Source organism: Takifugu rubripes, chromosome 12 (genome assembly GCF_901000725.2).
Source record: "Takifugu rubripes chromosome 12, fTakRub1.2, whole genome shotgun sequence".
Taxonomy (NCBI): Eukaryota; Metazoa; Chordata; class Actinopteri; order Tetraodontiformes; family Tetraodontidae; genus Takifugu; species Takifugu rubripes.
The window spans coordinates 1,354,164-1,378,387 of record NC_042296.1 but is presented as its reverse complement, the minus strand read 5'-3'; the positions used below and the strand labels follow the sequence as shown (position 1 = coordinate 1,378,387).

The 24,224-nt window shown below is 46.7% G+C and overlaps 2 protein-coding genes across 3 annotated transcripts; one reads left to right on the top strand and one right to left on the bottom strand.

Annotated features, from left to right (window-relative positions):
• The first annotated feature begins 4,904 nt into the window (after positions 1-4,904).
• ccn4a (cellular communication network factor 4a) lies at positions 4,905-8,829 on the top strand. Its single transcript, XM_011608877.2, has 5 exons — positions 4,905-5,169; positions 6,438-6,735; positions 7,273-7,527; positions 7,917-8,110; positions 8,190-8,829. The coding sequence occupies exons 1-5, from the start codon at positions 5,122-5,124 to the stop codon at positions 8,487-8,489; spliced, it is 1,095 nt and encodes a 364-aa protein (XP_011607179.1). The 5' UTR covers positions 4,905-5,121; the 3' UTR covers positions 8,490-8,829.
• Positions 8,825-19,144, bottom strand: ndrg1a (N-myc downstream regulated 1a). 2 transcript variants are annotated; one of them, XM_003968823.3, is made up of 16 exons: positions 18,993-19,144; positions 15,055-15,120; positions 14,512-14,547; positions 13,002-13,107; positions 12,796-12,916; positions 12,361-12,423; positions 12,200-12,260; positions 11,941-12,027; positions 11,798-11,854; positions 11,616-11,719; positions 11,479-11,535; positions 11,343-11,394; positions 11,073-11,120; positions 10,684-10,719; positions 10,311-10,362; positions 8,825-10,082 (listed from the first exon to the last, which is right to left on the bottom strand). In XM_003968823.3, the coding sequence occupies exons 2-16, from the start codon at positions 15,100-15,102 to the stop codon at positions 9,847-9,849; spliced, it is 1,164 nt and encodes a 387-aa protein (XP_003968872.1). In that variant the 5' UTR covers positions 15,103-15,120; positions 18,993-19,144; the 3' UTR covers positions 8,825-9,846. The 2 variants fall into 2 exon arrangements, with proteins under 2 accessions (XP_003968872.1, XP_029700710.1); XM_029844850.1 differs by lacking the exons at positions 14,512-14,547; positions 15,055-15,120; positions 18,993-19,144 and adding an exon at positions 13,323-13,544.
• Positions 19,145-24,224: the final 5,080 nt, after the last annotated feature.

Here is a 24,224-nt window from a genome sequence, read left to right as displayed (position 1 = left end):
TTGGGGCAGGTTCCTAGAATCAGACGCAGTTGGTTCATTTCTAAAACGCAGAAAGGTCGTTAAAACAGGAAGTGTTGGCTCAGGAACGCCTCCCCCGTCGACGGCTCCATGCTCTGAAGCTCTATCGAGGGCATTAAACTGCTGCGTAAGGTCGTGCTCCCGGGTCAGAGGCAGACGTTTCTGAGCAGATGTCCAGCGGTTGCAGGGTTTTAACAAAGCTTTGAGTTCTGATCTAATAAAGCAGACACGTGTGATGGGGTTCTGTTGTGATTCTGCTCAGCTCTGGATCCTGTTAACAGCCTCCAATCCTCCCAGCCCCTGGGTCCAAGATTCTCCCTGATACCCCAACAACTAAGAGATAAGCCCACATAAACATCTCCCAGCAGCAGCAGCAGCAGATCAGAGTGCTTGGGCTAATTCCCAGACGCTCGCGCAGGATTTGCATAACTCGGGTTATTGGCTCTAATAAAGTCGTTCCCCTCTTTGATGAGCCAGATGAAAATATGAAAGAAGAGTCGCAGCCGAGCAGAAAGGCCGATACACAAGTCAGATAACATCACGTGCCGTTTCTTGGCTGCTAATGGGAGCTATTCAGACTCATCCTCGGGCTAGGTCTTTAAAGATCGCGGGTCAGCCAGGATAAACATCGTGGGACGAGGCGCTGTGTGGGCGCGGCGCATACGGTGGAGAAATGTCTGGATCTCAGCACAGAAAAGGGCTTTTTACTGTATACGGGGGGAGGAAAAATGGCCATATGGTTACGCTTTTAAACAAATGGAGTGAAGCCAGTCTGAATTACAGTCAAAGTTAAACTGGAGAGCAATCAGGATCATCCCAAATCCCACCATTTGTTGACATATCATCTCTCGCCAGCCAAGAAAAGCAACGCAAAAGCACCATCCTTAGGTGCTTAAGACCACGGGCTCTAGACACGCGTGTGCTTGGTTGCATTTGGCCTCAAAGGCGGCGAGATGGCGCGGCGTGCTGGCCGAGCCCTTAGCGCGCGTGGTGGCTGAGTGAGGACGTGTTGAGCGGAATCTCAGCTTCGCTCCGCACTGCGTCGCCCTGGCACTTGCGTTGGGTCCAAAAGAGGCCCAGGTCGAGGCAGAAAACACAGACCGGAGCGTCGCGCTGTTTAAAAGGCTATATGGTTCAGAGTAAATGTAGCTGCAGACAAAACAAGCCATGATGGAAAATAACGTCATACGGGGGGGGGGGAGGGGGCTCAACAGCATTTGATCGGGACATTTTCATGTAAATCCACTTATAGGAGCGGAGCTCCAGACCTCCGGCAGATCCCTCGCTGCTCCATTGTGCACATCAATCATTTTCAGGCATGTTTACAGTCATTTTTATTGCAGGACATTTGGACGCCATAAATCAACGTTTGAGCTGTGGCGTTTGGTTTCGTTTGAACACCTGCGTTTGGCCGGCCCACCGGAGTTACACCGCACAGGTTCGAGTGGTCACAGATGCCTTGGTGACACGAGGAATCGCTCGCTGGCCGGCCGCTCAGGGCTCTCGCGTCTTTCTTCATCTTGCGGATCCCCGCAGATGTTTTCCTCTGTCCGTGAGCCTCTGCAGACCACAGCTATATAAAAACGGTATAATTAGCAGACTGCTCTGCCATGCCCTGTATATGCAGCTCCCAGAGTTCAGTCAGGTTAAAGGACAGTAAATGAACCCACATGCACACTTTCTGAAGATGCTTTTATGCTAATGCTATGTCTAGCATTTGAAGCACAAGCGACTGGTTGTTAGCATCTAGCAGTCATCCATAGTGAAAATGGGTGATGTTTGAGCCAACACTGCCTGAGAGCAGGCAGACAGGCTATAAAAATATATTCAAGAGCAGTCTTGAGTAAACAAGAAGTGACTCTTTAAGCACTCCAGCAGTTGCCTAAGAGAGGGGTGAAGGTGGCCACCAGGGCACCCATGACGCCTCTAAAGGTCAGATGCTGAGCTGAGAGTGGCTCAACTGCTGGAGTTTGTTGGAGTCTTCGCACAGAAGCAAAGACCGCAGAACGTTTAGGCTAATAAAAGGCCCAGTTCATGCTAGCACGAGCAGCTCGTTTAGCTGGAACTGCACTGCCAAAAATAAAAGATAGAGATCTCAGCCCATTTGCGTCATTTATGTTGGACTCCAACTGCCACTGTGCAGCACGTATTGATGCAAGCGTGCTATTTAAAACTCCAGAGTAAACAGTTTATGAAGTCACCTGCCTGCCGGAATGTACGGAACATTTTCCCGCACTGGTTTGCTCACACTTGCTTTGTGTGTGTGTGTGTGTGTGTGTGTGTGTGTGTGTGTGTGTGTGTGTGTCACCTCAGCAGTTTTCGGTCGCCTCGAGGTGTCGTAAATTCATTTTCCCGTTCTGAGCAGGATTACCGACTCTACTTGACTTTGAAGCTCGAACATTTCCAAAACACGGCCCGACTTCAAGGCTTCTTCTTGATTTTAATGAGGGGATTTTCAGTTTGACCAGCTAAGCAAGACTGGAGCCAGAGATGGTTGCCCCCCCCAATCAGGAACCCTGTCGCACTTTTATTGTTTTAACTGCAGTGCTTTTGTCCCTGGGACGCAGATAAACGTCACATTAATGCAACGGCTCACACCCTCAGGTGACGCGCTGGTCATTAGGGCACCTGTATTTGCACAAATTACATGTTTACAGACCTGTTCCATTTAAATCACATCAGTCCTCCAGATTAATTTATATTTGTGAGTGATGTAACGTGTTGACATCCCCATTTGTGAACCCAGGAAAGTATTTTTATTACCATTTTAATAACTATACACAATGTGACTAAAGATAGAATGGTGGGAGTGCAGGAACACAACAGTTATTTACAGTAATTATAGCTCTAAAAGTGCTAGTAGGTGGATTTTGTTCCCCTCAGACAGCGCTGTCTCCATCTTTGAGGAGGCCACTAATCAGTTGTTAGCAATACTATTTGTCAGCAACAACAGCCGCAGTCCTATTGTTTCAGACATCTCGGCTCGAACCTGAAACCTTTAGGTTAAACACGCTGTAATCGAAGTGAGTGGGTCACGCTAGCCTGAGCTAAAGTTTAGTTCCGGTGACTAACCTGCCTTTCATTATGGGAACAACAGAAGCACCGAACTGATGTCACCCGATGGTGAGCGTGTGCAGGGATGTAAAGCAACGCAACCACCGCTGACACATCAGACCAGAAAATGCGGGGCAGATGCTCGGCGAATGCGCGAACGTGTGCTGTGATGCTTTTTATTTCCTGTTTCTATTCTTGATGACCCAGAAAGTCCCTCTCCATTGAAAATAGCCTTCGCGACACGCCTGCGTTTGTGCGCTACATCACGTCCCCATTAGCGCAAACAGCTAAGATGATGGAACTGATGCGTAGCCGATCACACCCTGAACACACAGAGGTGTGAAGATTAATGCGGTTCCCTGAGAATGACTGCTACCAAAAAGGTGTGATTGAAGATTCCAGATGTTTAATCTTGGCCTTTTGTGACATGCAGGGCTGGAGCCGAACCATGAGAAAGGAGAGACTGGTCACAACAGAGACGAGGGCCATTTAAGAATAAATGGAGCAAAGTTTTCTCTGGCTCTTTTCAGGCAAAATCAGGTGCTTTCCTGTTAACACTGGTCCTATTTAGTGGTAATAATAAGTCATCAATCAATTAGGAAACCAAAGATGATAAAAGACACCATTGAATTATTGCCGGTCCAGAAAAGACTCTAAATATGAGAGAAAAATGGCAGCAGAGACAGAGAGAGGCCATTGTGAGGTGGCGAGACCTGAGCAGAGATGGTCTCAGATCAGCTCGGAGGACGACAGCTCTCTGACAGGGAAAACGATATGGGGTTCAGGCCCGGGGCACCTCGCCGCTCTTCCCCCGTCTCCTTCTCCCTCCCTCTGTCGCCTACAGCGGATAATCCCCGCTGGATTATCGCCTGTCACATTTCTCATCGGCCAAACGAGCAGCGTGAGCTGTCAGTAAAGACGCTCTCCACATATATCAGCCAGCGGGTTCCTCTCAAAGACAAATGCTCACATTTCCTGGAAAATGGAGGGACGGCAACGCCTGAGAGGCAGATGACATCACTGATTGGAAGGGAACATCTGTGGGCCAGGCGTGGCCCCAGCCTCCGACAGGACCTGTGCGGTGTATTTATTCAGTTCCTGTAAAAGCAAAGGTTGGTATGGGGGTTATTCCTGGAGCAGCTGAGCGCTGACTCACCTGCGGTGGTGTCAGCGGGGCCTCAAAGTGGACTTTAATGAAACTGACGCAGGGAACTCGGGTCAAATGTTGTACTAGCTGTAGTTGGGAGCACTCGGGTAAAAACCGGTTCCCCAAAGCCCCAAAACAATTACACATGTGGAGCAAAAGCCAGATGTGGCTCCAAATGACCCTAAAGGTGAGACGAATAATCCGCCGTTTATCCGACGCCATGTAGGATTCTGAGGCGTCTGTGGAGCCTCCAGTTTCCTCTAAATCGCCTTGAGATTTGAGAGGGTGTGAGTGATGTCTAGCACCGCGGCATTCGTAGGGCGTGACCCCTGGAAGACCGCCCCAGAGGATAAATCCTCCATTTTTGTGTAAGGCTGCCCACTCACATATGCTGCGGTCAGAGAAGCTTCCTAAAATTGGTCCAATCAGAGTTAGCAGTTGATTATGGCCCCGCCCATGCGGCTGTCAATCATGTGTCACACTTTTAAAGACTTTTTAAAACAAGGAAAACTACCATAACGACTTCAAAACACGTTTTATATATTTAATAACAGATGTAGTAGTTCAAATATATACATGTAAAGAACACACTTTCTCCTTTGTCCTGGTCCTGGTCCAGGTCCTCTGAGGCTTCCCAGACCCGCCCCGACCACCTCAGAGCTCCGAGGAGGGGACGGAGCTGAGGAAAAGGAGGAGAAAAGCCATCACATCCCAACACCAGTGTGCGGGGCTCGTCCTTGGCAGCCCTGACGTCAGCCCGAACTGTTTATCAGCCCGTCAGACGACGCGGAGGTGACAGCGGACGCTCGGGGATGTAGGACACCTGCGCACGGCGGCGTCGGGAGCCTCTGAAACGGGACCCATTCTGGATTCAATGCATAATTCCCACTCCCTCTCCAGTGATGAGTTGGCTTCTGTGGTGGATTGTAACAGCAGCTGGGATTCAACAGGTGGGGCGGAGGAAAGAATTGGACTGCACCGATGTTTGGTCAATGCGCTCCAGACCCAGAAGACGTTTATGGCAACATTTACAATGCCAGGGTTGACTGGTGCTGGCGTTAGAAATGGATGGGCTTTACTTATATGGTCATTTGATTAAATATGGAAAGCTCCAGCACCCTGTTGGATCAACTTATGTGCTTGAGAATGAATTTAGGTTTAAGGGCGATTGGTTTGGTTTGGATAATAAGTAAGATATCCGAAGCTGGGACATGGGCACATTGAGATTAATCTCATTATTCTGGCTAAATGTTGACTAAGTCTCTGTTTTAACAAGAACAAACTGCTAAAAAATGTAGCTAAAACAAAATTTCCCCCTATTTTTAAGTATTAAAAGCTGAAGAAGTTTAGGTTGAAGTGGCGTTCTTTTATATTTATGGTTTTAGTGACACCTAGTGGTGGAAACCGATTACTGATTTTATCTCATTCTGGATCAGTTTCTAAAACTAGATACTGAGATAAATATATTTTTTTGGAAATTCAAATGAGTTTGGCATTAAACTGTAAAAATACAGTTATAAATGAATACATTCTCTCACTATTATGTTGTGTAGTAGTAACTAATATAAAATACTTCACCTTCCTGATAACTGCCTGTCAGCGCAGGTTCTAGTTTCATATTTGAAAGTATTTGCCACCCATATGTGACCATCATTTTGTCCAAACGCATGCAAATCTCACTCAGTCAGTTGAATTTCATAGCTTAAACCTTTTTTAATGGATGATAGACAGCGAGGTTCATTTCAGCTCAGATCATTTGGGATGTTGTGTTATGAGTGGATCTTTAGATTGTGGCTTCACAGTCCTGAGTGGGTTTTATTCTGTGCAGTCATTGGCAGAACTATCCACCTTTCTGTCCAAAACGGCTGTTTTTTATGCGCATTGTGCCTTAAAAGTGATCAGAAGTGACTTTAAGTGCGGCAAAGTGGATGATTGGTCTCTTGGCAACCTTCTTGTGACTGTTGCTGGCTTCAAGCATCGTAACAGAATGAGACTTTCCGTGGATTTGAGATTAGCTTCATTATTTATCGTTGCCTTGTTGCTGCGGAGAGTCGCAGAAGCAAAGAACGGGAATGATTAAGCGTAAAAAGCATTGAGAATATCGCCCAGGCAACGACTTTGAGTTATTATTGCGCAGGGCTGTTGTGATTAACGACCTGCATTCTTCAGGGAAAAGATCCTCCCGGACTAAAGCCTCCCTTTTCTTTCCTCTCTCCAGGCCTTCTCCCAGAATTCCACTGCCATGTCCCCCGCCACCACCACCCCGTCCATCACGACCGCGGCGCCAGAGACGTACAACCGCACGCAGTACTGCAAGTGGCCCTGCGAGTGTGCCAGCGTCACCCCGACGTGCCCGCTGGGGGTGAGCCTCCTCATGGACGGCTGCGACTGCTGCAAGACCTGCGCCCGCCAGGTGGGCGAGGTGTGCAACGAGGCTGACACGTGCGATTACCACAAGGGACTGTACTGCGACTACAGCTCGGACATGCCTAGGTACGAAAAAGGAGTGTGTGCATGTAAGTGTCACTCACTGGAACTGACGTGGTATTTTACACCCACCACCTACAGCACACACACCCAGCGTTTGCTGCGTTCGCGGTGACAACGGGGGTCATGTGACCAGAACAGTCGACCAAGTGCGTTAATTTAATAACTGCACAGGGCGAGGATTTATAAGTGATGTATATATAACAGTAATATGCAACTTTGTTTTAAAAATGATGCTTTAAAACATCTCACGATATTGACCGGCTGCATTGTTTGACATTTAAAACCATACAGTGATGAAATGACACAAAGTCTGGTGCAAATATGGTTAAAAAAAAACATCTAATTTCTGCAGATTTTAAACACCTTTTTACCTGTTTGCCTCCACATTTTCCATGTTTCGGACTAAAATGGGGGATTTATGCATATTTGCCATGATTGGACGGAACATTTAAAGTTGATTTGCTTGTGTTGTCATTTACAGCAGGTTTGAGATTTTAACCTGCAGCCTGACAGAAGAGTTCTGCTTCTCATTTTCTCCGTCTGTCCGGCTTCCCCTCGCTCAGATATGGCGGGATCGGGCTGCGAACACGACGGCGTCATCTACCGCAATGGGCAGAGCTTCACACCGAGCTGCAAGTACCAGTGCGTGTGCGTGAACGGCGCCATTGGCTGCGTGGGGCTGTGCACAGAGTCGCAGCCCCCGCGCGTGTGGTGCCAGACGCCACGCCGGGTCAAAGTCCCGGGGCAGTGCTGCGAGAAGTGGATCTGTGACGAGCCCAGGAGGGGACGCAAGACGGCGCCGCGGCACGCCATAGAGGGTAAGATGCTTCACCAGGGAACCCGTCCAAAATCCAGCTGACACAGGACAGAAGGCGCATGTGTTGTGTAGCTGAATGTGAGGTTTGTCGGGAGGCTCTGGAAGACCTCCGCCACGTTCCCATCACTCATTAGAGCCACGCTGTGAAGGGAATAAGGTTCTTTTTGTTCTGCTACAGCTGTAATCCCCTCCAGATAACAGCAACTTAGATCACAAACAGATGTGGAGGAGGAACTCTAGTTGATGCATTCACACAGGGAAACCAAGACGTACCGTTTGCATATGCTTCCGGCAGGACCGGATGGTTACACGCAGGGTTTCTTAGTTTGGCTCTTCATTTCGCTCTAATTGTCTCATGATTCGTAATACCAAAGTTCTCTGTTGGTCCAGCTGCTCCGGCTGAGACCAGGAGCGTGCACAAGAACTGCATCAGCCAGACTACCTCATGGAGCCCCTGCTCAAAGAGCTGCGGCCGCGGCCTGTCTCTCAGGGTGTCCAACGCCAACGAGCGGTGTGAGCTGGTCAAAGAGTCGCGCCTTTGCAACCTGCGGCCCTGCGAGGTCGACATCACCCATTACATCAAGGTAGCGAGACCCCAACCCACGGTTTTTATCCGTTTTGACGAGATGCTTTAAATCCCCTTTTGCTCCCTCCCTCCACCAGCCCGGGAAGAAATGCCTGAACATCTACAGAGAAGATCTGCCGTCAAACTTCACCCTCTCAGGCTGCACCAGCAAGAAGCTATACAGGCCCAAATACTGCGGCGTCTGCACGGACGAGCGCTGCTGCATCCCCTACAAGTCCAAAACCATCGACATCGAGTTCGAGTGTCCCAACGGGACGAGTTTCACGTGGAAGATGTTGTGGATCCAGGCCTGCTTCTGCAACCTCAGCTGCAGGAACCCCAACGACATCTTTACCGAGCTGGAGAATTACTACGGTTACTCAGAGATCGTGAACTAACGGGCGCCGAGGAGACGAGGGCCCGTTTCCTGATGTTACGCAATGATTTTGGCGCATGAACATGTAGGAGGGATATTTCTAATGGCCTTTTTCCTATTGGAAAAAATATGTAAATATGAGATGTACGTCTCCAGAGCACTTCCTCAATATATATGATGAGTCTTTGAGGACAATATTTGGGAAAACAAGTGTAAAATACTGAGGGCTTAATTTATTTATGCAGACGAAAAGTGCACGCAATGCTCCTACGCTAATGTATAGCTGGACACAGGTTTTCCTCTATATGGAATGAACGTAAAACAAAAATTAAAAAAAAAGGACCAACATGCATTTAAAGTCAGTTACAAGTTTTTATTGTCTTTTTTTAATAAATACAAACTGTTATGTCACCTTAATGCCTCTAAAAGCATTAGAAGCCTGTGAATCCCATCTTTACAAAGCTGCATGTGTGTTCTACAGAGCACGGAAAAAGGAGCAGAGGATGTCGAGAACGTTTCTATGGTTACACCTCAACTCCCCCCCCAAACATGCACAGCTACACAGGAGGTGAACTAGTCCATGGCACATCTTTGTTCCTTCGTGCTTGATTGCATAGAAATGAATATTAAAGTGAATCTATGGAACGAAGCCTACGACACCACAGCTTTTGAATTAAACCTCCATAAAAGGTGTTTCGATTGATCTCAAACCACAACAGTCTTCTTGAAATGGACCAACCCCCTTGAAAAGAGACACCCGATTGGTGGACGACACAATTTTGAAACAAAGTCAAGAAAGAGGATGCGGTCGCGCCACCCTGTGCGATTTGTGGGATCGACGGCTGTTTATTTAAAAATCCCGAGCTCGTTGGCGACACACCTACGTACAAACACTTCAGACATGAACAAATGAGATGATTGGATGAGTACGGCGAGATCGGCGGCGGTGGGGCTGGAGGGACGGGAAAGCCATGTCAGTGTGGTCAAACAACAGAAACGGGAAAGGGACGCGATCACAGAAATGAAAAGATTCTTATAAACAAATGAGATTATTAGTGATACATGTACAAGCTGGTGCGCAGCTCGCTCCGATTCTCTGCTTTGGTGTCTTGTGCTGCATTGCCCCCGACGACACACTGGCCAATCAGCCGACAGCGCCGCGGCATGGCTGCCGCGACCCTGGACTCAATCAAAATGGGGCCACTCGTCTGGGTGGATGATTTGCAGATGACCGTCCATTGTGCGTTTTTATTTTTCTTGCACGACAGCTTCAGGTTCCACATCAGCGTGCGTGCGGAGGATATTCGTGCGTCAGTCGGAGGCAGCGCAGCACAAACAGAAAGGGTCCTGAAGCGGTTTTCAGGAGAATGGAGGCTCGCTTAGCAGGACACTTCGGTGGACTTGGGCGCGGCCTGGTCGTTGGCCGTGCCATCCACGTGGGGGTGGCCGTGCTGGTTGTCGGCCGTGTGGCTGCGGCTGCGACCCTCGTTGGTGTGCGAGCGGGAGCGGTTGCCCTCAGTGGTATGGGAGCGGGAGCGATTGCCCTCGAAGGAAGTGACGCTGGAGCCCGAGGCGGTGCGGGAGCGGGCCAGACGGGTCATGCTAGCAGCGGGCACTGAGGGAAGGAAGAATTTAGTAAATGCACAGGTTAAAATCTGCACATAATCCATCCAATCTATACCTACATAATTCCTAAACTAAGCTATAGCTCTAAAGTACATTTCTCAGATTTAACAGCGTTAAAGATAAAAGGCTCCGTTTGCGATTATTAACACAGCCACTAGATGGCGACACACATCCTGAAAAGTGCGCCAGTCTAAAGGAAGGACGTGCGTGTACTCACTGTAGCCCATCCCCTGAATGAAGTACTTGAAAGCTTCTGTGAGTTTGCCGGGCTGCAGAGAGGAGAGAGCTGCTGTTAATCATCACAGTTACAGAACACCAGACAGTGACAGACTCTGGTCCAGGAGCCTGTTGCTCACGGTCTGAAATCTGACAGCTGCGATGAGCAGGTGCTGTGTAGGGTGGGAGCACGGGGGGTGGGGGCCATTATAACCAGAGGACTGTGGCTCATGTCCGTCACTCGCTAATGCTCTTAACCCTAAACTTCTTATGCCATCCAGCCTCCCACTTGACCCTCATCGCTGATTATCCAGCCTGCTCGACAACATAAACAACGCCCCGAAAATAACTCCTGCTCCACTTGCCATACACACCTGATCGACTTGGGGCATGCCGCCACAGTCGGCCATCTGGAGGAGAGGACGGAAAACAGAAGAAGCTGTTAGCATTCGGCATGTTTTCGCTTGCACATTTACACGAGGGTGGACACACGTCATTACCCCCTCCCCATTATACACCACACGTCCCGTTTAAACGCGTACGGCATCGTGTCGCCCACGATTAACGACCATTTCAGCTCCAAGGGCCTCTGGGTTTCAGCTGTGGAGCGTAAAACGGTTGCTATCGGCCAAAGTAGGTCAGCCACAGTGGATTGCGTCGTGCAAATGAACAAATACTCCAAGGACGCCTTCGCATGTCCTAACCCTTGGTTAATATGTCACCATGTAGATGCTGAGCTAGTGGAATCTTATCAGGACTCTACCTTGAGCAGGGTAGCCTTGGTGGGGTCCAGCTTAGTGTTGCACTCCACCTGTGGATGAGGGTAAAAGTCTGTTTATTCCTACGACTCTTCTGCATCCTGAAGATCCATTTATAGCCAGTGGCCATTGCTAACAGATGCTAGCAATTTGCGTTCTTGAGTAATTGTCTTAATCAAGATCTGGGGCCAATTTTGTAATTTTCCCTCTTATTGTGGAGTGACTAATGCCCCCGCAGAGGGAAGAATAAACATTCGGTGAGTACATGAACTCACCACAGCGTCCACAGCAGGAGAGTTGTCTCCAACCACCAGCAGAGAAGGACACCTGGACAAGGAGTGAGAGTATATGTGAGAGGATTGTATTTAATAGAAGGTATCCAGAATGCTGGACTGGTGTGTCATGACTCACTTCAGGGTTCTGACATGGCTTCCAGGGACCGGCCTCTCGATTTCCAGGTCCCTCCGGCTGAGGACAGAGACGCAGGTTTACTCTCACCTTCACCGACTTTGTTTTGTGTGTGTGAGCCTCATTCTGGGAGACTTTACCTCTCGTACGCCTTGACAAAGAGGTCCAGGTTAAAGTGGTTCATGCCCTGTTGGATGTGGTGCCGGTAGGTTCCAATCAGGTCATGGTTGTTGTGGATCTCCGACTGTGGCGTTCAAATGAGACAGTCAACAAAACATGACGAAAGGGGCGGGACAAAAGGAAACGCGGACCGAAGCCGTACCTTGCCGAAGAGGTGGCTGATGATGGTGTCAGGCAGGGAGTGGGTCAAGCCGCTGAGCTGAGGGAGGAAACCACAAAACAGGCTCTGTCTCGTCACCATTTCTCCAATTTGGGGCTTTATTAAATGTGCGGTGCGAGCGTTACCTTGTGTGCAGCCCAGTCCATCCATCCCTCAGCACACGGGTTGATGTTGATGAGCAACAGGCCCTCGACCATGTTAGGATAATCCAGCTACAACGGCAGAATTGGGAAACAGAGTTATTAGTTATTAGTAAGAAACAGCGGTGAGCTTTGTGTCGACGCGGCGAGCCTTTGGCGCCGCCGTACGGCCAAAAATCCGATCCATCTTGGCTAATCTTTGAATAATTAAAACTCATTGCTGTCAAAGGAGGGGAAAACTTACGGCGAATCTGGTCAGAATATAGGCCCCCGCCCCCATGGCCATTCCGATGAAGCTCTTCAACCTGCAGCCAAACAAGTGGGGATACTGTTAGAACAACGGGTTGGAACAGTCATTTGGGAATAGAGCGCCGGGTATCAGTGTGAAAAGGCAGCTCCGCTTACCCAAAATGCTTCAGCACCAATGGGAGGGTCTCAGAGAGCTGGTCCATGGACGGATACTCATAGCTGGGAATCAAAGCAGACACTAGTTCATTCATGGATTTTAGGTACCTGAACGCACCGTACGGCTGTTAATATGCGGTATGAACTATGGGAAAGTAAGGAAATGAAAGCTTTTGTTCCAGTTTTCCAGCATTGAAAATGCGAGGAATAAAAGTCTAATCTCTGATCAGCTGTGCTTCTACATGATGCTCAGATGGTGGTAAACAAAGTCCAGTCATCAGAGCCGAGATTAGCTTGAATGAGATAAAGGCCGGCCTGTCTCAACGATACGTTTGTCAAATTAGGCCACCTTAAGTACATCCGCCGTGAAGTACTGGCAAAGTCAAAGGTCACAGACTGACATACATCTGGTAGGTAGGCGTGTGTCTGCCTCACCCAGTGGAGAAGGTGTTAGCCCCCTCGTGTTGGCCCGGGGCGTCGACGTGACAAACGGCAAAGTGGTGCATGATTTCCGACATGTCCTCGTGGTTGAAGAGCGTGTCCCAACAGGTTTTGTCTGGGAGAAGAAGAGCGGGACTCGTTATTGTCTGTGACTCTGCAGGCAAACAAAACCCAGAATGCTGAAAGGAGGAAAAACTTACGGTTCAGGCCAATGTCATGCATGGTCAGGATGATGGGCCTGTCGTTCTTGGGGACCCCCTTCATCGTGCAGTGGATTCTTCCATATGGAGTCTCCACATCGTGCTCCTATATGTGCAGAGAAGAGGAATATACAGCCCAAGTTGAGACGTAATGTGAAAGAATGCCTCCCACATCATGTTCACTGCCTCGTCTCAGCATCAAAATTCTAACCCCCCCCCCTCATTTCAAGCTACTTCCAAACACAAAAGAGACAAAGCGGCTGCCATAATCCGACAAATCCAATAAAGTCGACCGTGTGCACACAATAGCCATCTACTCACGCTGACTTCAATCTCCGCGACGATCATTTCCACATCAGAATCCTCCAGAACCATGTTTACTAGCGAGGAGTTTGAAGCGGTCTATAAAGTGCACTCACAGTGGCTCCCTGAGTTAAGTTCCGAATGTCGGTAAGCCACTAAAGAAGTCCGGCTCTGCGCTGAGGGCTGCGTTTTATACCCCCACTGCCTAAGCCTCTGGCTTCCCACCTGGAGCCTGGTCAAAACAAGCTAACTCTAGATGGCAATATCCCTAAATTGGATCAGTCAATGTCAGACAGAGGGGCATCAGCTGATGGGACAGACAGGAATAGTTGTGCAGGGATGTGATGAATGGGAAAGAACGCTGAGTGAATGTGGGAGGGGGGGTGTGCTCGTTATTTAGCAAGAATTGCAGGAAATCACGATCTCAAGAGGCAGGAAATTGCATCAGGATTTGCAAGCAGGTGCAAATCATGATACTATAAACATCACATTTGCACTCGTGCTCGTCACAGTTTGTCTAAACAATATATCCAAACTATGGAAGAGAAATATTCCTTCAATTTGACCTAGATGGTTCTCAAGATGTTCCCATTAAAAGGGACATTCAAAAGGGTGTGTAACCTATTTAACGTTCATGTAAACAAGCAAGGATTCACCTCCTCTTTAAACGTAAGCACCTTATCTGCATGGGTGGCAGAAACCTACACACTCAAAGGTATTTTAGGCAATAAATGGAAGTGGACCAATATAATCTGAAATGTCTACTTCCTGACCCACAAGTTACAACAAACTAATGATGTTGTAGCGTTTTCCCTCACGCTCTCTGTTTAAGATTGGTGGCCTGAGTAACACAAAAAAAAGGGCGAGGGAACTGTAAAAGATGCCAAATCCAGTTAAAAGTGAGATTTGTCAGTTTCAATAGCTGGATAAATTAACGGATGCACAATTCAGTCCCCGGCCTAATAAAGTCACAACGGATGAGAGCCAATCAACAAGATAAATGAGCCACTGTTGATCTGAGACTGCAGTTCTGGAGATCATCACCAGGGGGCGGAAGGTAAACCTAAATAGGAAAGGCCGCGGAACAAAAACCCCGGACCTGAACAACCATGAGGTCCAGCTTTTGCCAAACGCAAACTCAAGTTGAATTCACCAAGTTTATACACAGTTTATGCGATAAATGCTGGCTCTGGCGTCCAAAACATACCTTAGTAACGAGCTGCTGCACAGCCTCTCTGAGGCCCTGCAAAGGAAGAAGAGTGATGAAAATAACACAAATGCAATTACAGAGTAACTTAATTTAATATCCTGAGAGTGGCATCCTGTCTACAAATTAATTTCTTTGTAAAAATACATGACCTGAGTCATACTGCTAATATTCCCATTAATCTAACATGAGTTCTAACATGATACATCTTCATGAGCATTAATGAATATTTTCATATCTTTTAAACTAAAAACAGAAAAAAGAGGCTTATTAATAAAGACTAATGGTTAAGCCTGGACTGTACCTTTGAAACTAATGTGCATCTGATATTAAAAACAGATATAGGCTTGATTAAATACATTAAATCTTCATCATTAGGTTATTATGGCAGCTTTTAAGCAAACAGAGTTAAAAGCAAATATCAGTAAACGTTTGAAGAAGAATTTGAATTTTAGCATCGCTAATAAACAGAAATAACTGGCAGCGGTCATGCAGAGCTGAGCCCCAAGAGCTGTGTCATCAGTGTTTCTTCAGAATACATACCGGTATTTCCAGCAGGGGTTTGGACTCAACAACCTGGATATCGTCCATTTCAAAGACTCGTGCAGCCTGACAGTGAGACAGATGAGAAGCGTTAGAGAGCGAGCCGCTCGACCGGTTTCATTTTAGAGCTTTCAGCATGCCGATTCATGCTAAACAAAGTGCAGGGCTTCCTCTTTCCTGCAGCTCAGGTGAGTGTCACCTGTTCAAGCCCAGAATCCACCACAGTAAATCACTTTTGCTGTGCTTTATCTGCCGAAAGACAACAAATTCCAGTTTCTAAAATGTCACAGGGCCGACTCTGATCAAATCTTTCCAAATCTGTTGTGCTTTTGGGTGCTGCATCAAAGTGAAAAAGAATTTTAGATGGAGGGGGAAGGCCAAGGCGTGCAGATGGGAGAGATTCACAGGCTGCAAAAATGAATACAGATGCGTCCGCGCTTCAGTCAGTAAGGAACGACTCTCAAAGGCTGCACTGAGCCCTCAGACTGGATTCTGCGGCCCAATTTAAGGAGCCAGATGAAATATCAACAATGCAGCTATCACAGACAACAGGAAATTCACCACCATTCAGATAAAGAAGAACGTTTTATATTATGCAAGTGCTTCCTTTCAGCTGGATTTCTCCAGTGGGGCTCAACCACAGGACTTGAAGGCATCTGTTTAAGGCATGGCTTCATTTGATCCAGTACAGTGCACCTCAACCAGCCTCGTCTGCCGGAACCCCAGCAAGAAAACTGCTAAACAAATGACGTTTATTATCAGCAGTCAAATATTTGTCCTTTACCCGCCTGACAGACATTCATTTACGTCATTTCTCTGCTTTTCAGAAGCCGTCACCCAACACGCACGATCTTGAGACTCTTGAAAAAGGTGCGGCGACCGTTTGTTGGGTCAAAGTCAGATTTTATTGAAGGCTGGGTGGTTCTTGTTTGCAGAGGCTTGATCACACACCGGGTACACTTGTATGGAGGCCTGCAGAGACTTGCTGAACTCTGCACCAACATGCTGCACCAACAGCCACCAACTGTCTGAAATCTCAAAAACAGGAGCTGCTTTTTGAGTCACCATAGCACATAAGAATACTAGCTCTCCTGACCTGGAAGACTCAGGTGACCGAGCGATCAGAGAGAAATAAAGAGAAAGAGGAAGTCGGACTTCAGCTCATGGACTGCGATTCTGTGAGTGAAGGAAATGAGGAAGGCAGCAGCTCTGCATGCAAATCAAATTAGCAGGTCAAGAGGCCTCTTTGTCCGAAACACTGAGGGCTCCCGACAACCAGGACATGCTCGTCTCCCCCTATTTTGACAAAGTATGAAGATCCCCACCTTCATCGGCTGTTCCCAGCCCTTCCCCTCGCTCCCGATCTACTGCGTTCCGTCACTTTTCCACCGTCTGTTTCTGGTTTGGCCCTCCTCTGACTGTTTTGTTCTCTCCGTTTTCTTTCTCAACGCACGACTAGAAGGCAAATGGCGCCGCAGGGCCACAATGCGACCACCGGGGCAAGTTGGTCTCTGTGTGCGCGGGGGCGATTGTTGCCGGGGTAGAATCCACCCTGGATAATCAAGTTCACAACAAAGCTCTGTTTGAGAACAGCGTCTGGAGCCAGTTGGATCCGACAAGAGCGCAGAGGAAGAGCGCTATCACACAGCAGGTTCATTTTCCTTCTGGGGCCTTGGAAAACATGCAGAGATCATCCCCCGTCGAGATTTCACAGCCATGTGTGAGAGACGGCATGTTCTCCGCAGAGGGAGAGAAGGCCTGACCCGAGGTTTCGAGGTCAGGCAAAAGAGCCAGAATCAGTTCCTACGTCAACACAAGGGCTCCACTGAGCCCCTATTCTATTCAACCCACCCCAGAGAGCTCCCTTAAGAGCCTCTAAAGATTGCTCTCCACACCACAGGGGGCGCTGCCGTTCACCTAGATCACAGTATTAAAACAATCCACCCAGCAGCTGTGCAAATCTGCGCACTGATCAGCTGCGATCAGCTCTACAGCTACAACAACAACAACAACAACAGACTTTCACACTTAACGCGAGCAAACCGACAGACGGGGAGGGGCGCTAGCCTGACAAATTGGGAAGAACACATGCTCCAGGAGTCCACGCAGGCTCTCAGTCATCCAGGTCATGATGCCCATCACAGGGGTGTGAATAGCCATCGTTAAACCCTTGTCAGCTAGACAAACGCCCATCCTAACCACTTGATGGTGGGGGTGCCTGTCGGGTGAGTCCATTTGTCCCAGGAGAGAGGGTAGGGTTTCACACCTAGGTGTGAATAGCTGGTTTCCTGTTTAGGGGGGATTAATTAGCACTGTTGGGTGAAAGGTTAGCCTTAGGCCGCCCGCTCCGGTTTTAGGGATGGTTGTTCCAGCCTGACTGAGATGTATTCCTGTCCATAGGAATTGTCTCGTCTGTGTTGCTATCAGATACAACTGGTAACACACCCAATAGATTTTCCTCAGGTATTTCTTTATGTGCCCTGATTTGCTCAGTTGGAACAGTCACAGAGGGTAACCTCACTCACAAGTGCGTACCAACATGCAGACTGGCAGCATCAGGTACCAATGAGGGGGCAGATGAGATCAGGTTGAAATGTACACCTAGGAGATGATCACGAGGGTGTGTTCGTCAAGGAGGAAGGAGGTGTCTCCGTTCTGAACTATCGTCTTATTTACTATGTAATAATTAATTGCATGTATATTAGGAAATGTGGACCAATGGTCAACAGTTCACCGCCTGACGATCTTTGTCCCCGCAATTTGTGAAATACAATAAATGACTTAAGCAGACTTTAAATTAAAACGTGTTCAGTCGCCAACATCTGATACGGTCTTTAACCAGGTCTAACCAGTTCTTTTACTCATGATACCGGTCAACTGCGTCCGCGCTTGCTAAATATTAAAGAGAGCGTGAAGTGAGTGGACTGTTCAATAGAACCTCTTGGCAGAAGTGAAACTGTTACGCAACCATGAACAGGAAGCAGGAGGACAGACTTGGGATGATCTCAAACATGTGCAGTCGTATGGTTTCTGAGAAAACAAAAACATACACCCCCTCGACTCCAAACTTTCAGGAATAATGATCACAGCAGATCCTGGACTGTCCTCCAAGCATCTTCATCATCATTAGTGTCCATTTCTAAAAGCTCACCTGCAGCAGCCATAAGAAGAACAATAATAATAGGACCTGCAAAAGACATGTTTGCTTTCCAAAGCAAATCCAGACATGACACGAATTAAGACAGGAACTCAAAGTTACAAAACAATCTAAACTCTCTCTCTGTTCACTGGGGGGGGGGCAGCATATGCGCTGATGAGATTTGGCAGCCAGAATCAAGGCCATGCAATCCCTCCTCTGTGTAGTGTTAAATCCACCGCTGTCCATCTGCAGAAACAATGATTGCTTCCGTAATCTTTGGGAACTCGCTTAATCTGTCAAATCCCTGGTTCTGAAATATCAGTAGCAGCACCGCTGGACTAAGCTGACAAAGACCTACATTTGGAGAACGTAAACTGCCTAAAATGGGTGCGTGATCGCTATGGTAAAGAGAGAAACGGGTGGGGGGGGGGGCTGAGGGTGGTCAGGACCGCAACTCTTCCACATGCGATTTAGGGTTGTAAACAAAGACGTGTAATACAAGGGATTGCTCTTTTACATTTGGTATACACAGATTCATGCGGATCTTATGCGCTCTCGGAGGAATAGTAATGCTTATTTAAGGAAAAAAAAGTTGTTTCATGTTTGATGATTAAGGATTTACATCCTTGCTTTTCTATGCCGACTTTAAAAACACCTACAAAAATACACCAGATCCAGCTGGAATATCTCAGTTTATCGGAAAGTGCCAAATCGTGTTATGGCACGCATCAAAACTTTAAAACAACGCGGGTCCGCACCCGCAAAAATACTTCCATCTTCCCATTTATCTCAATCCTACCTGTTGCTCGGAAAACTTGTGATTGTCCTCAACACTTGAACGCAAAAAAGTCCACTATTTCTTTCTCCCTCTTCAGAAGAACAAACTGCAGCAGCTGTCAGCTTTGTTTATATGGAGACGCGTGAGGCGGATGTATGAAGCAATTTTTATAAAGGCTGGAGTCTTTCTGGGCACGCCCACTTCCACCGATCCTCTCTTCGCATTGGTCAACAGCAGCTGCGGGGTCGACAAGGCAGGTTTCCAGAAGTTGCGCGAGGAGGACGGTGATTTATGGCTGCGACGTCTTCCTGGACGTCCTTCCCGCCCCTGTGATGTAACATCGACCCAACCACAGATAGTGTTTCTGGACTTTTGGTTTTTTAATCTACAAGTCTAATTTTTGTTGTTTATCAGCTCTATAGTTCTGTCAAAAGGAGCTCAGAATCTAAAGATGTACTGGAGAAAAGTACTCATTGTCACAGAGATACAAGTTTAAGTAAAAAAGTTGTTCATGCAACAGATCTGTTAAAACAAATTATATGTATGTTAAGTATATGTAGCACAGTATATACTACATGATGTATATACTATATGGGTCAGGACTTTAAAACTTCAGCAAAAGTCAACAGTGTAAAGTCAGCATTCTTTGGTGGTGGTGTTTTGGCAATGTGGTAAATGTTTGTTCTGGGTCTTGGGAAGAATTTAGGGATGGGGGGTTTGTTTAAAGCTCAGCTTGTGTGCTTGTTTTGACACCATGAGGAGACGTGCACAAATGGCAGCCACTCTTCATCATGGATCCTACAACTCTTCCTCAAGGCAACGTTTACGCAAAAACATTGCTAGCAAAAATGGAAAAGTGCCCTTTCAAAAACGCTCTGTGTTCACACAAGGACTGTGTCAAAACGATGCACCGTCACGCGTCTCAGCAATAACGGCTGAAAACACCGTAGCGAGCATGCCAGGCCAGTAGTTGGCGATGTTTGTAGGAAAACATCTGTTTGTAGGGTTTCATCATGTTACCTTTATTTGTAAGAGTAATGTGCCGCGTGTCACCGTTGTCACTGAAAATGTCACGCCCTGTTTACACAAATATGACAACATTTTCAAAACCTTTCACTCCGGAGCCCCAAATGTGCGGATTCAGGCACTCCGGGCACTGTTTTCGTGTAAACGAAAGGCGCAAATGCAACAAAACCTGGGTCGTTTTTGTTGTAGTGTAAACGGGGCCCCAGGAGTCAAACCAAACACCAGCTTCTCCTTGATGCAATGTTCATAGGGGGGATTTTCCTCAACATGAGCGAAAACAAGAAACTTGCAACAATCTGCTGCATAAATTGGCCCATCTGCAGTCATGCTTGGTCCTGAATGGCCCCTTTGTTGCTTTGGCAACTGTTTGAAATCGCAGTTGAGTGCGGATCTAAGCGCGTGAGCATGCATTGGTATCTTCTGGCTGTGACTGAACTGGATGGGATTCACCTCGGTCTTCTTGCGTCCATCGTCTCCAGGAATTCCTCATGGAAATTTCCACACCTGTAAGGATCTGACTGCTTCACTGTGAATCTGCCAATAAGGGCGAGTAGCGGCAGTAAGCGTGTGAAAGGTCCTTGTCAAGATACAATAGCCGCTCTGTGGGCCTGTAATGTGAGGCCCTCAATAGAAACACCCTGGACAATAGGCGCTTTGGGTGGAAAAATATAATCAGCAGGCTTATTTCATGTCAGGCCTGAAAATCTTGGAAATGTTCAGATAACATCCCTTCAGTCAGTGTGTGTGCATGTGTTCTGTACTTGCTGCATATTGTGTACCAGCAAAGTCAGGACATTTTTAGGAAATGAGGACATTTTGGCTGGTCCTCACAACTGTTTGAGGGTAAAGACCGGATTTTAAGGTTGAGGTTAGAATTGAGTTTTAGGGTAGGGAGCTGGGTAATATGTCCATGAGAATTCTCACAAAGATAGAAGTACAAGTGTGTGAGTGTGTTGGTATATGTAGGTTGCAGAGTATCTCTGCTTGATAAAAGAAATGGACTTTCCCCAGTTTGATGGCATTGTGTGTAGGAACAGCCGGCAGAATTCCGAAAGTAAAGGTGAAACAAGGACAGATGTTCAGGGACCAACCCTGTACTGCTGCGTATTCTGACCTCTGTTCTCCATCACTACTTAAAGATAGTTTACACAGAGATGGGAGAGATTATAGTAATCAGTTAGAGCATCTTTGGAGGTGCTAATTTAGTGACCAGTAATGTGTGTGAATACTGGAAGTACCGTATTCATATTCTATGCTGTGTCAGAAAGTCTAAAGCCCAGAACACAACAAGACAATGGTTGACTGTCTGAAATCACCTGACAGGGAATTTTTTTCACGCCATGCCCCTTAATTTTGAACAAACACACATTTGATACGAGTCGTTTAAGTCAATCAGAGCAGGAGGGGATACGAAAGATACAAGAGGACCGAACATTTAGAGGTGTTTGGCCAGAGGCAGTCACAAACAACTGAAGCTCAACTGTAAGCAATCGAGGTTGAATAAGCTTGCGGTGGTTCTTGTTTGTGCATTTAAGATAGCAATGTCTTTGTTGTTATCACTGCGTTCAATAAAGCAGGTTTGACAGCGTAAGATGTTCTGGCCCTGCTAGTCTTATCCCAACAGTAGTGGAATTAGATGAAAACATCTCCAGCTGCATGTTAACAGAGGTCATCGAGGTAAAGTGTGTTTGATACCTAAATTCACCACACTCGGGACAGATGATAGATGACAGACTGTGACTCCAACGTTCAAGTCTTGTCCCATCGACAGCACTCATGTGAGGGGAAATACATTTCCAGTTTAATTATGAATGTCTGTTCTCCTCTGAGAACACACCTTACGCCTCCTCCTATGTAGGCGGATTTCACAGTGATGCAATGCATGTGTAACAAAAGTGGCTCATGAGTCAACGTGTGTAGAGTCACGTCCTGAAAAGTCAGGAATGTGACGTAAATTCTTGACTAACGCTCAGAGGCATGCCTCAAAAGGCTTTGCAGTGCAATGAGAGAGCCGCCACAAACGACGATATTTCAACTTCAGTCATAAAACTTAACAAGATGTCGGAAAAACAAACAACAGGACTTGTACCCTCGTCAAAGATTGTTAATCGCTGCGTTTGTGTGGCCCAATTCGGCCAGGAATATTAAAGTGAGGTGTGTGTGTGTTGGAGATAATACCTATAACCTTTAGTTACACTTTAAACAGTAGAAAAATCAGCTAATTAGCTTGAATCCAAAACAGCTACCTAGGTTACATTTCATGTATTGTATTGTTTGATTGTAGAAATGAGAAACAACAGTTTTATTTGCAGTCCATAATAATCTCAACATGACAAATGATCCTGAAATTATTGTAAACTGTTTGAGATTAGAACATTTTGTCCCCAAATAAATTGGCTGTTTTTTTTCCCAAATGATCTCTGAGTTATTCCCAAACTTAAAATGAAATTTCATTTTGACCTTGTCAATGATAGATAGCAATGTTATGTTGGCAATAAATGTACAACTTGGCTGATAGAGATCTGATCTGAATGGGTAAAAAAAACTCCAGACATTTAACAATGTGAGACTTGCAATTCACGATTTTTATTTTGTTGTAAAGTGCTTTTAGCACCACTGATAGCTCAAGCTCCTCTTTGGTGTCGCTGTGAAGACCTCGCCAGCCTGACCTATATTCAGTAAAGTCACTAACTCCGATAAGAATGTCCTCTTTTCTCTTAAGGGTGATAAGGTAGTTACTGAGTGACCATGCAGGCTTATATATTACAGTCCCCATTAAACAGTAAAAAACTTAACAACTTGCTCTGTTTGTCTAACGCTCTTGGAGACAAAGGTTAAACCAACTTTGAGTCCCCCGCCGCCATCGAAGCGGATCGAGTAATCTAGGAATCATTTTCAGTCGTGCTAATCAGAATGGTTCTCAGTTCGTGTTATGTTAAAAGTTATCGTTATTAGTGGCACAATTTCAGAGTCACACAACGCTGGCTGACAGCTGACACGCTCTCATGGCAACCCGAGTGTGTGTAATTATTAAAGGCTGACAAGGCGTACACAAACCTCTGTTTCACAAAGTCACAAGACTTGTGTGTCCATTTATGTATTCACAGCATCTAAGTTAACAAACGCAAATCTTTACAGACAGTTGAGAGATAATAGGATACGCATTGTTGCTTCTTTATGCCACCCGAGGCCCCACGTAGGATCCGAGAGGGAACTTTGTGAGTCAGGTAGTTAGATAAATTGAGTTGTAAGCTAACTTTCCCTCCTAGAGCTGCAGACAGCCTGTACTTTCACTGTTTTATACGCATGGTCGTCCCATGGTTGTCAGGAGAATGCATGCTTGCTTATCTTTAGTGTTATTTATGTGCAAATTCCAGTATTATTTTTCTGCATGCGCTTGTGGGAGGGGTGACACACATTCCAGCAGCGGAAGGACGGCTTGCGCAGATAAAGGTGGAACTGTTTTGATTCCTGAGGAAAATGTGTGAGATCATGATGACAGGATGTCAGCTGGTGGGGGGAGACTAAAGGGTCAGGACCGAACCCGGCAGGAAAATAGAGCAAAAAAACTGCTGGAATGGGAGCTCAGGTGTTGAAAACAAACAACCTGCTGGAGAACGTGCAAGAGTGGAGAAAGCTTGAAAGCAGCCCCAGCTGTTGCACTGCTGCTTCTCCATGATCCCCCAAGATCTCCATGAACAAGACGGTTTGTATCAAGTAATTGGAGTGTTCGGATCGCCGGGGTGTCAGAAGGAATCTGCCTGCTGGAATGTTTTTAAAAGAGAGAAAAGCAGGATTTCTGTTGTTAATTAGCTTTGTCAAAGGACAGTTGTATTCCCTTTGTTCCCTGCTAGTATGTGCATGCATGTGTGTGTGCATGCATGTGTGTGTGCGCGTGTGTGTGTGTTCGTGTGTGTGTGTGCATGTGTGTGTGCTTTTGTTGCTGCATACTAAGTACCAAAATATTCATTCTACTAGCAAAGTGGGACCATTTAGCTTGTCCTCACAATGATAGATAGATAGATAGATAGATAGATAGATAGATAGATAGATAGATAGATAGATAGATAGATAGATAGATAGATAGATAGATAGATAGATAGATAGATAGATAGATAGATAGATAGATAGATAGATGGATGTGTTTTTGCACATGGTTATTGTTTACTGTAGTCATGAAGAGTCCAGCTGGTCTGTAGGTCAGACGGTCCTTCAGTCCCATCGTTC

Coding starts and splice junctions, on each gene's coding strand:
- ndrg1a (XM_003968823.3), bottom strand. CDS start 15,102: ATGGACGATATCCAGGTTGTTGAGTCCAAACCCCTGCTGGAAATACCG. Junction 12,261..12,360: donor TTGGTGCTGAAGCATTTTGG/GTAAGCGGAGCT, acceptor GTTTGGCTGCAG/GTTGAAGAGCTTCATCGGAA. Junction 12,028..12,199: donor ATATTCTGACCAGATTCGCC/GTAAGTTTTCCC, acceptor CTGCCGTTGTAG/CTGGATTATCCTAACATGGT.
- ccn4a (XM_011608877.2), top strand. CDS start 5,122: ATGAGTTGGCTTCTGTGGTGGATTGTAACAGCAGCTGGGATTCAACAG. Junction 5,170..6,437: donor CAGCAGCTGGGATTCAACAG/GTGGGGCGGAGG, acceptor TCCTCTCTCCAG/GCCTTCTCCCAGAATTCCAC. Junction 8,111..8,189: donor ACATCACCCATTACATCAAG/GTAGCGAGACCC, acceptor TCCCTCCACCAG/CCCGGGAAGAAATGCCTGAA.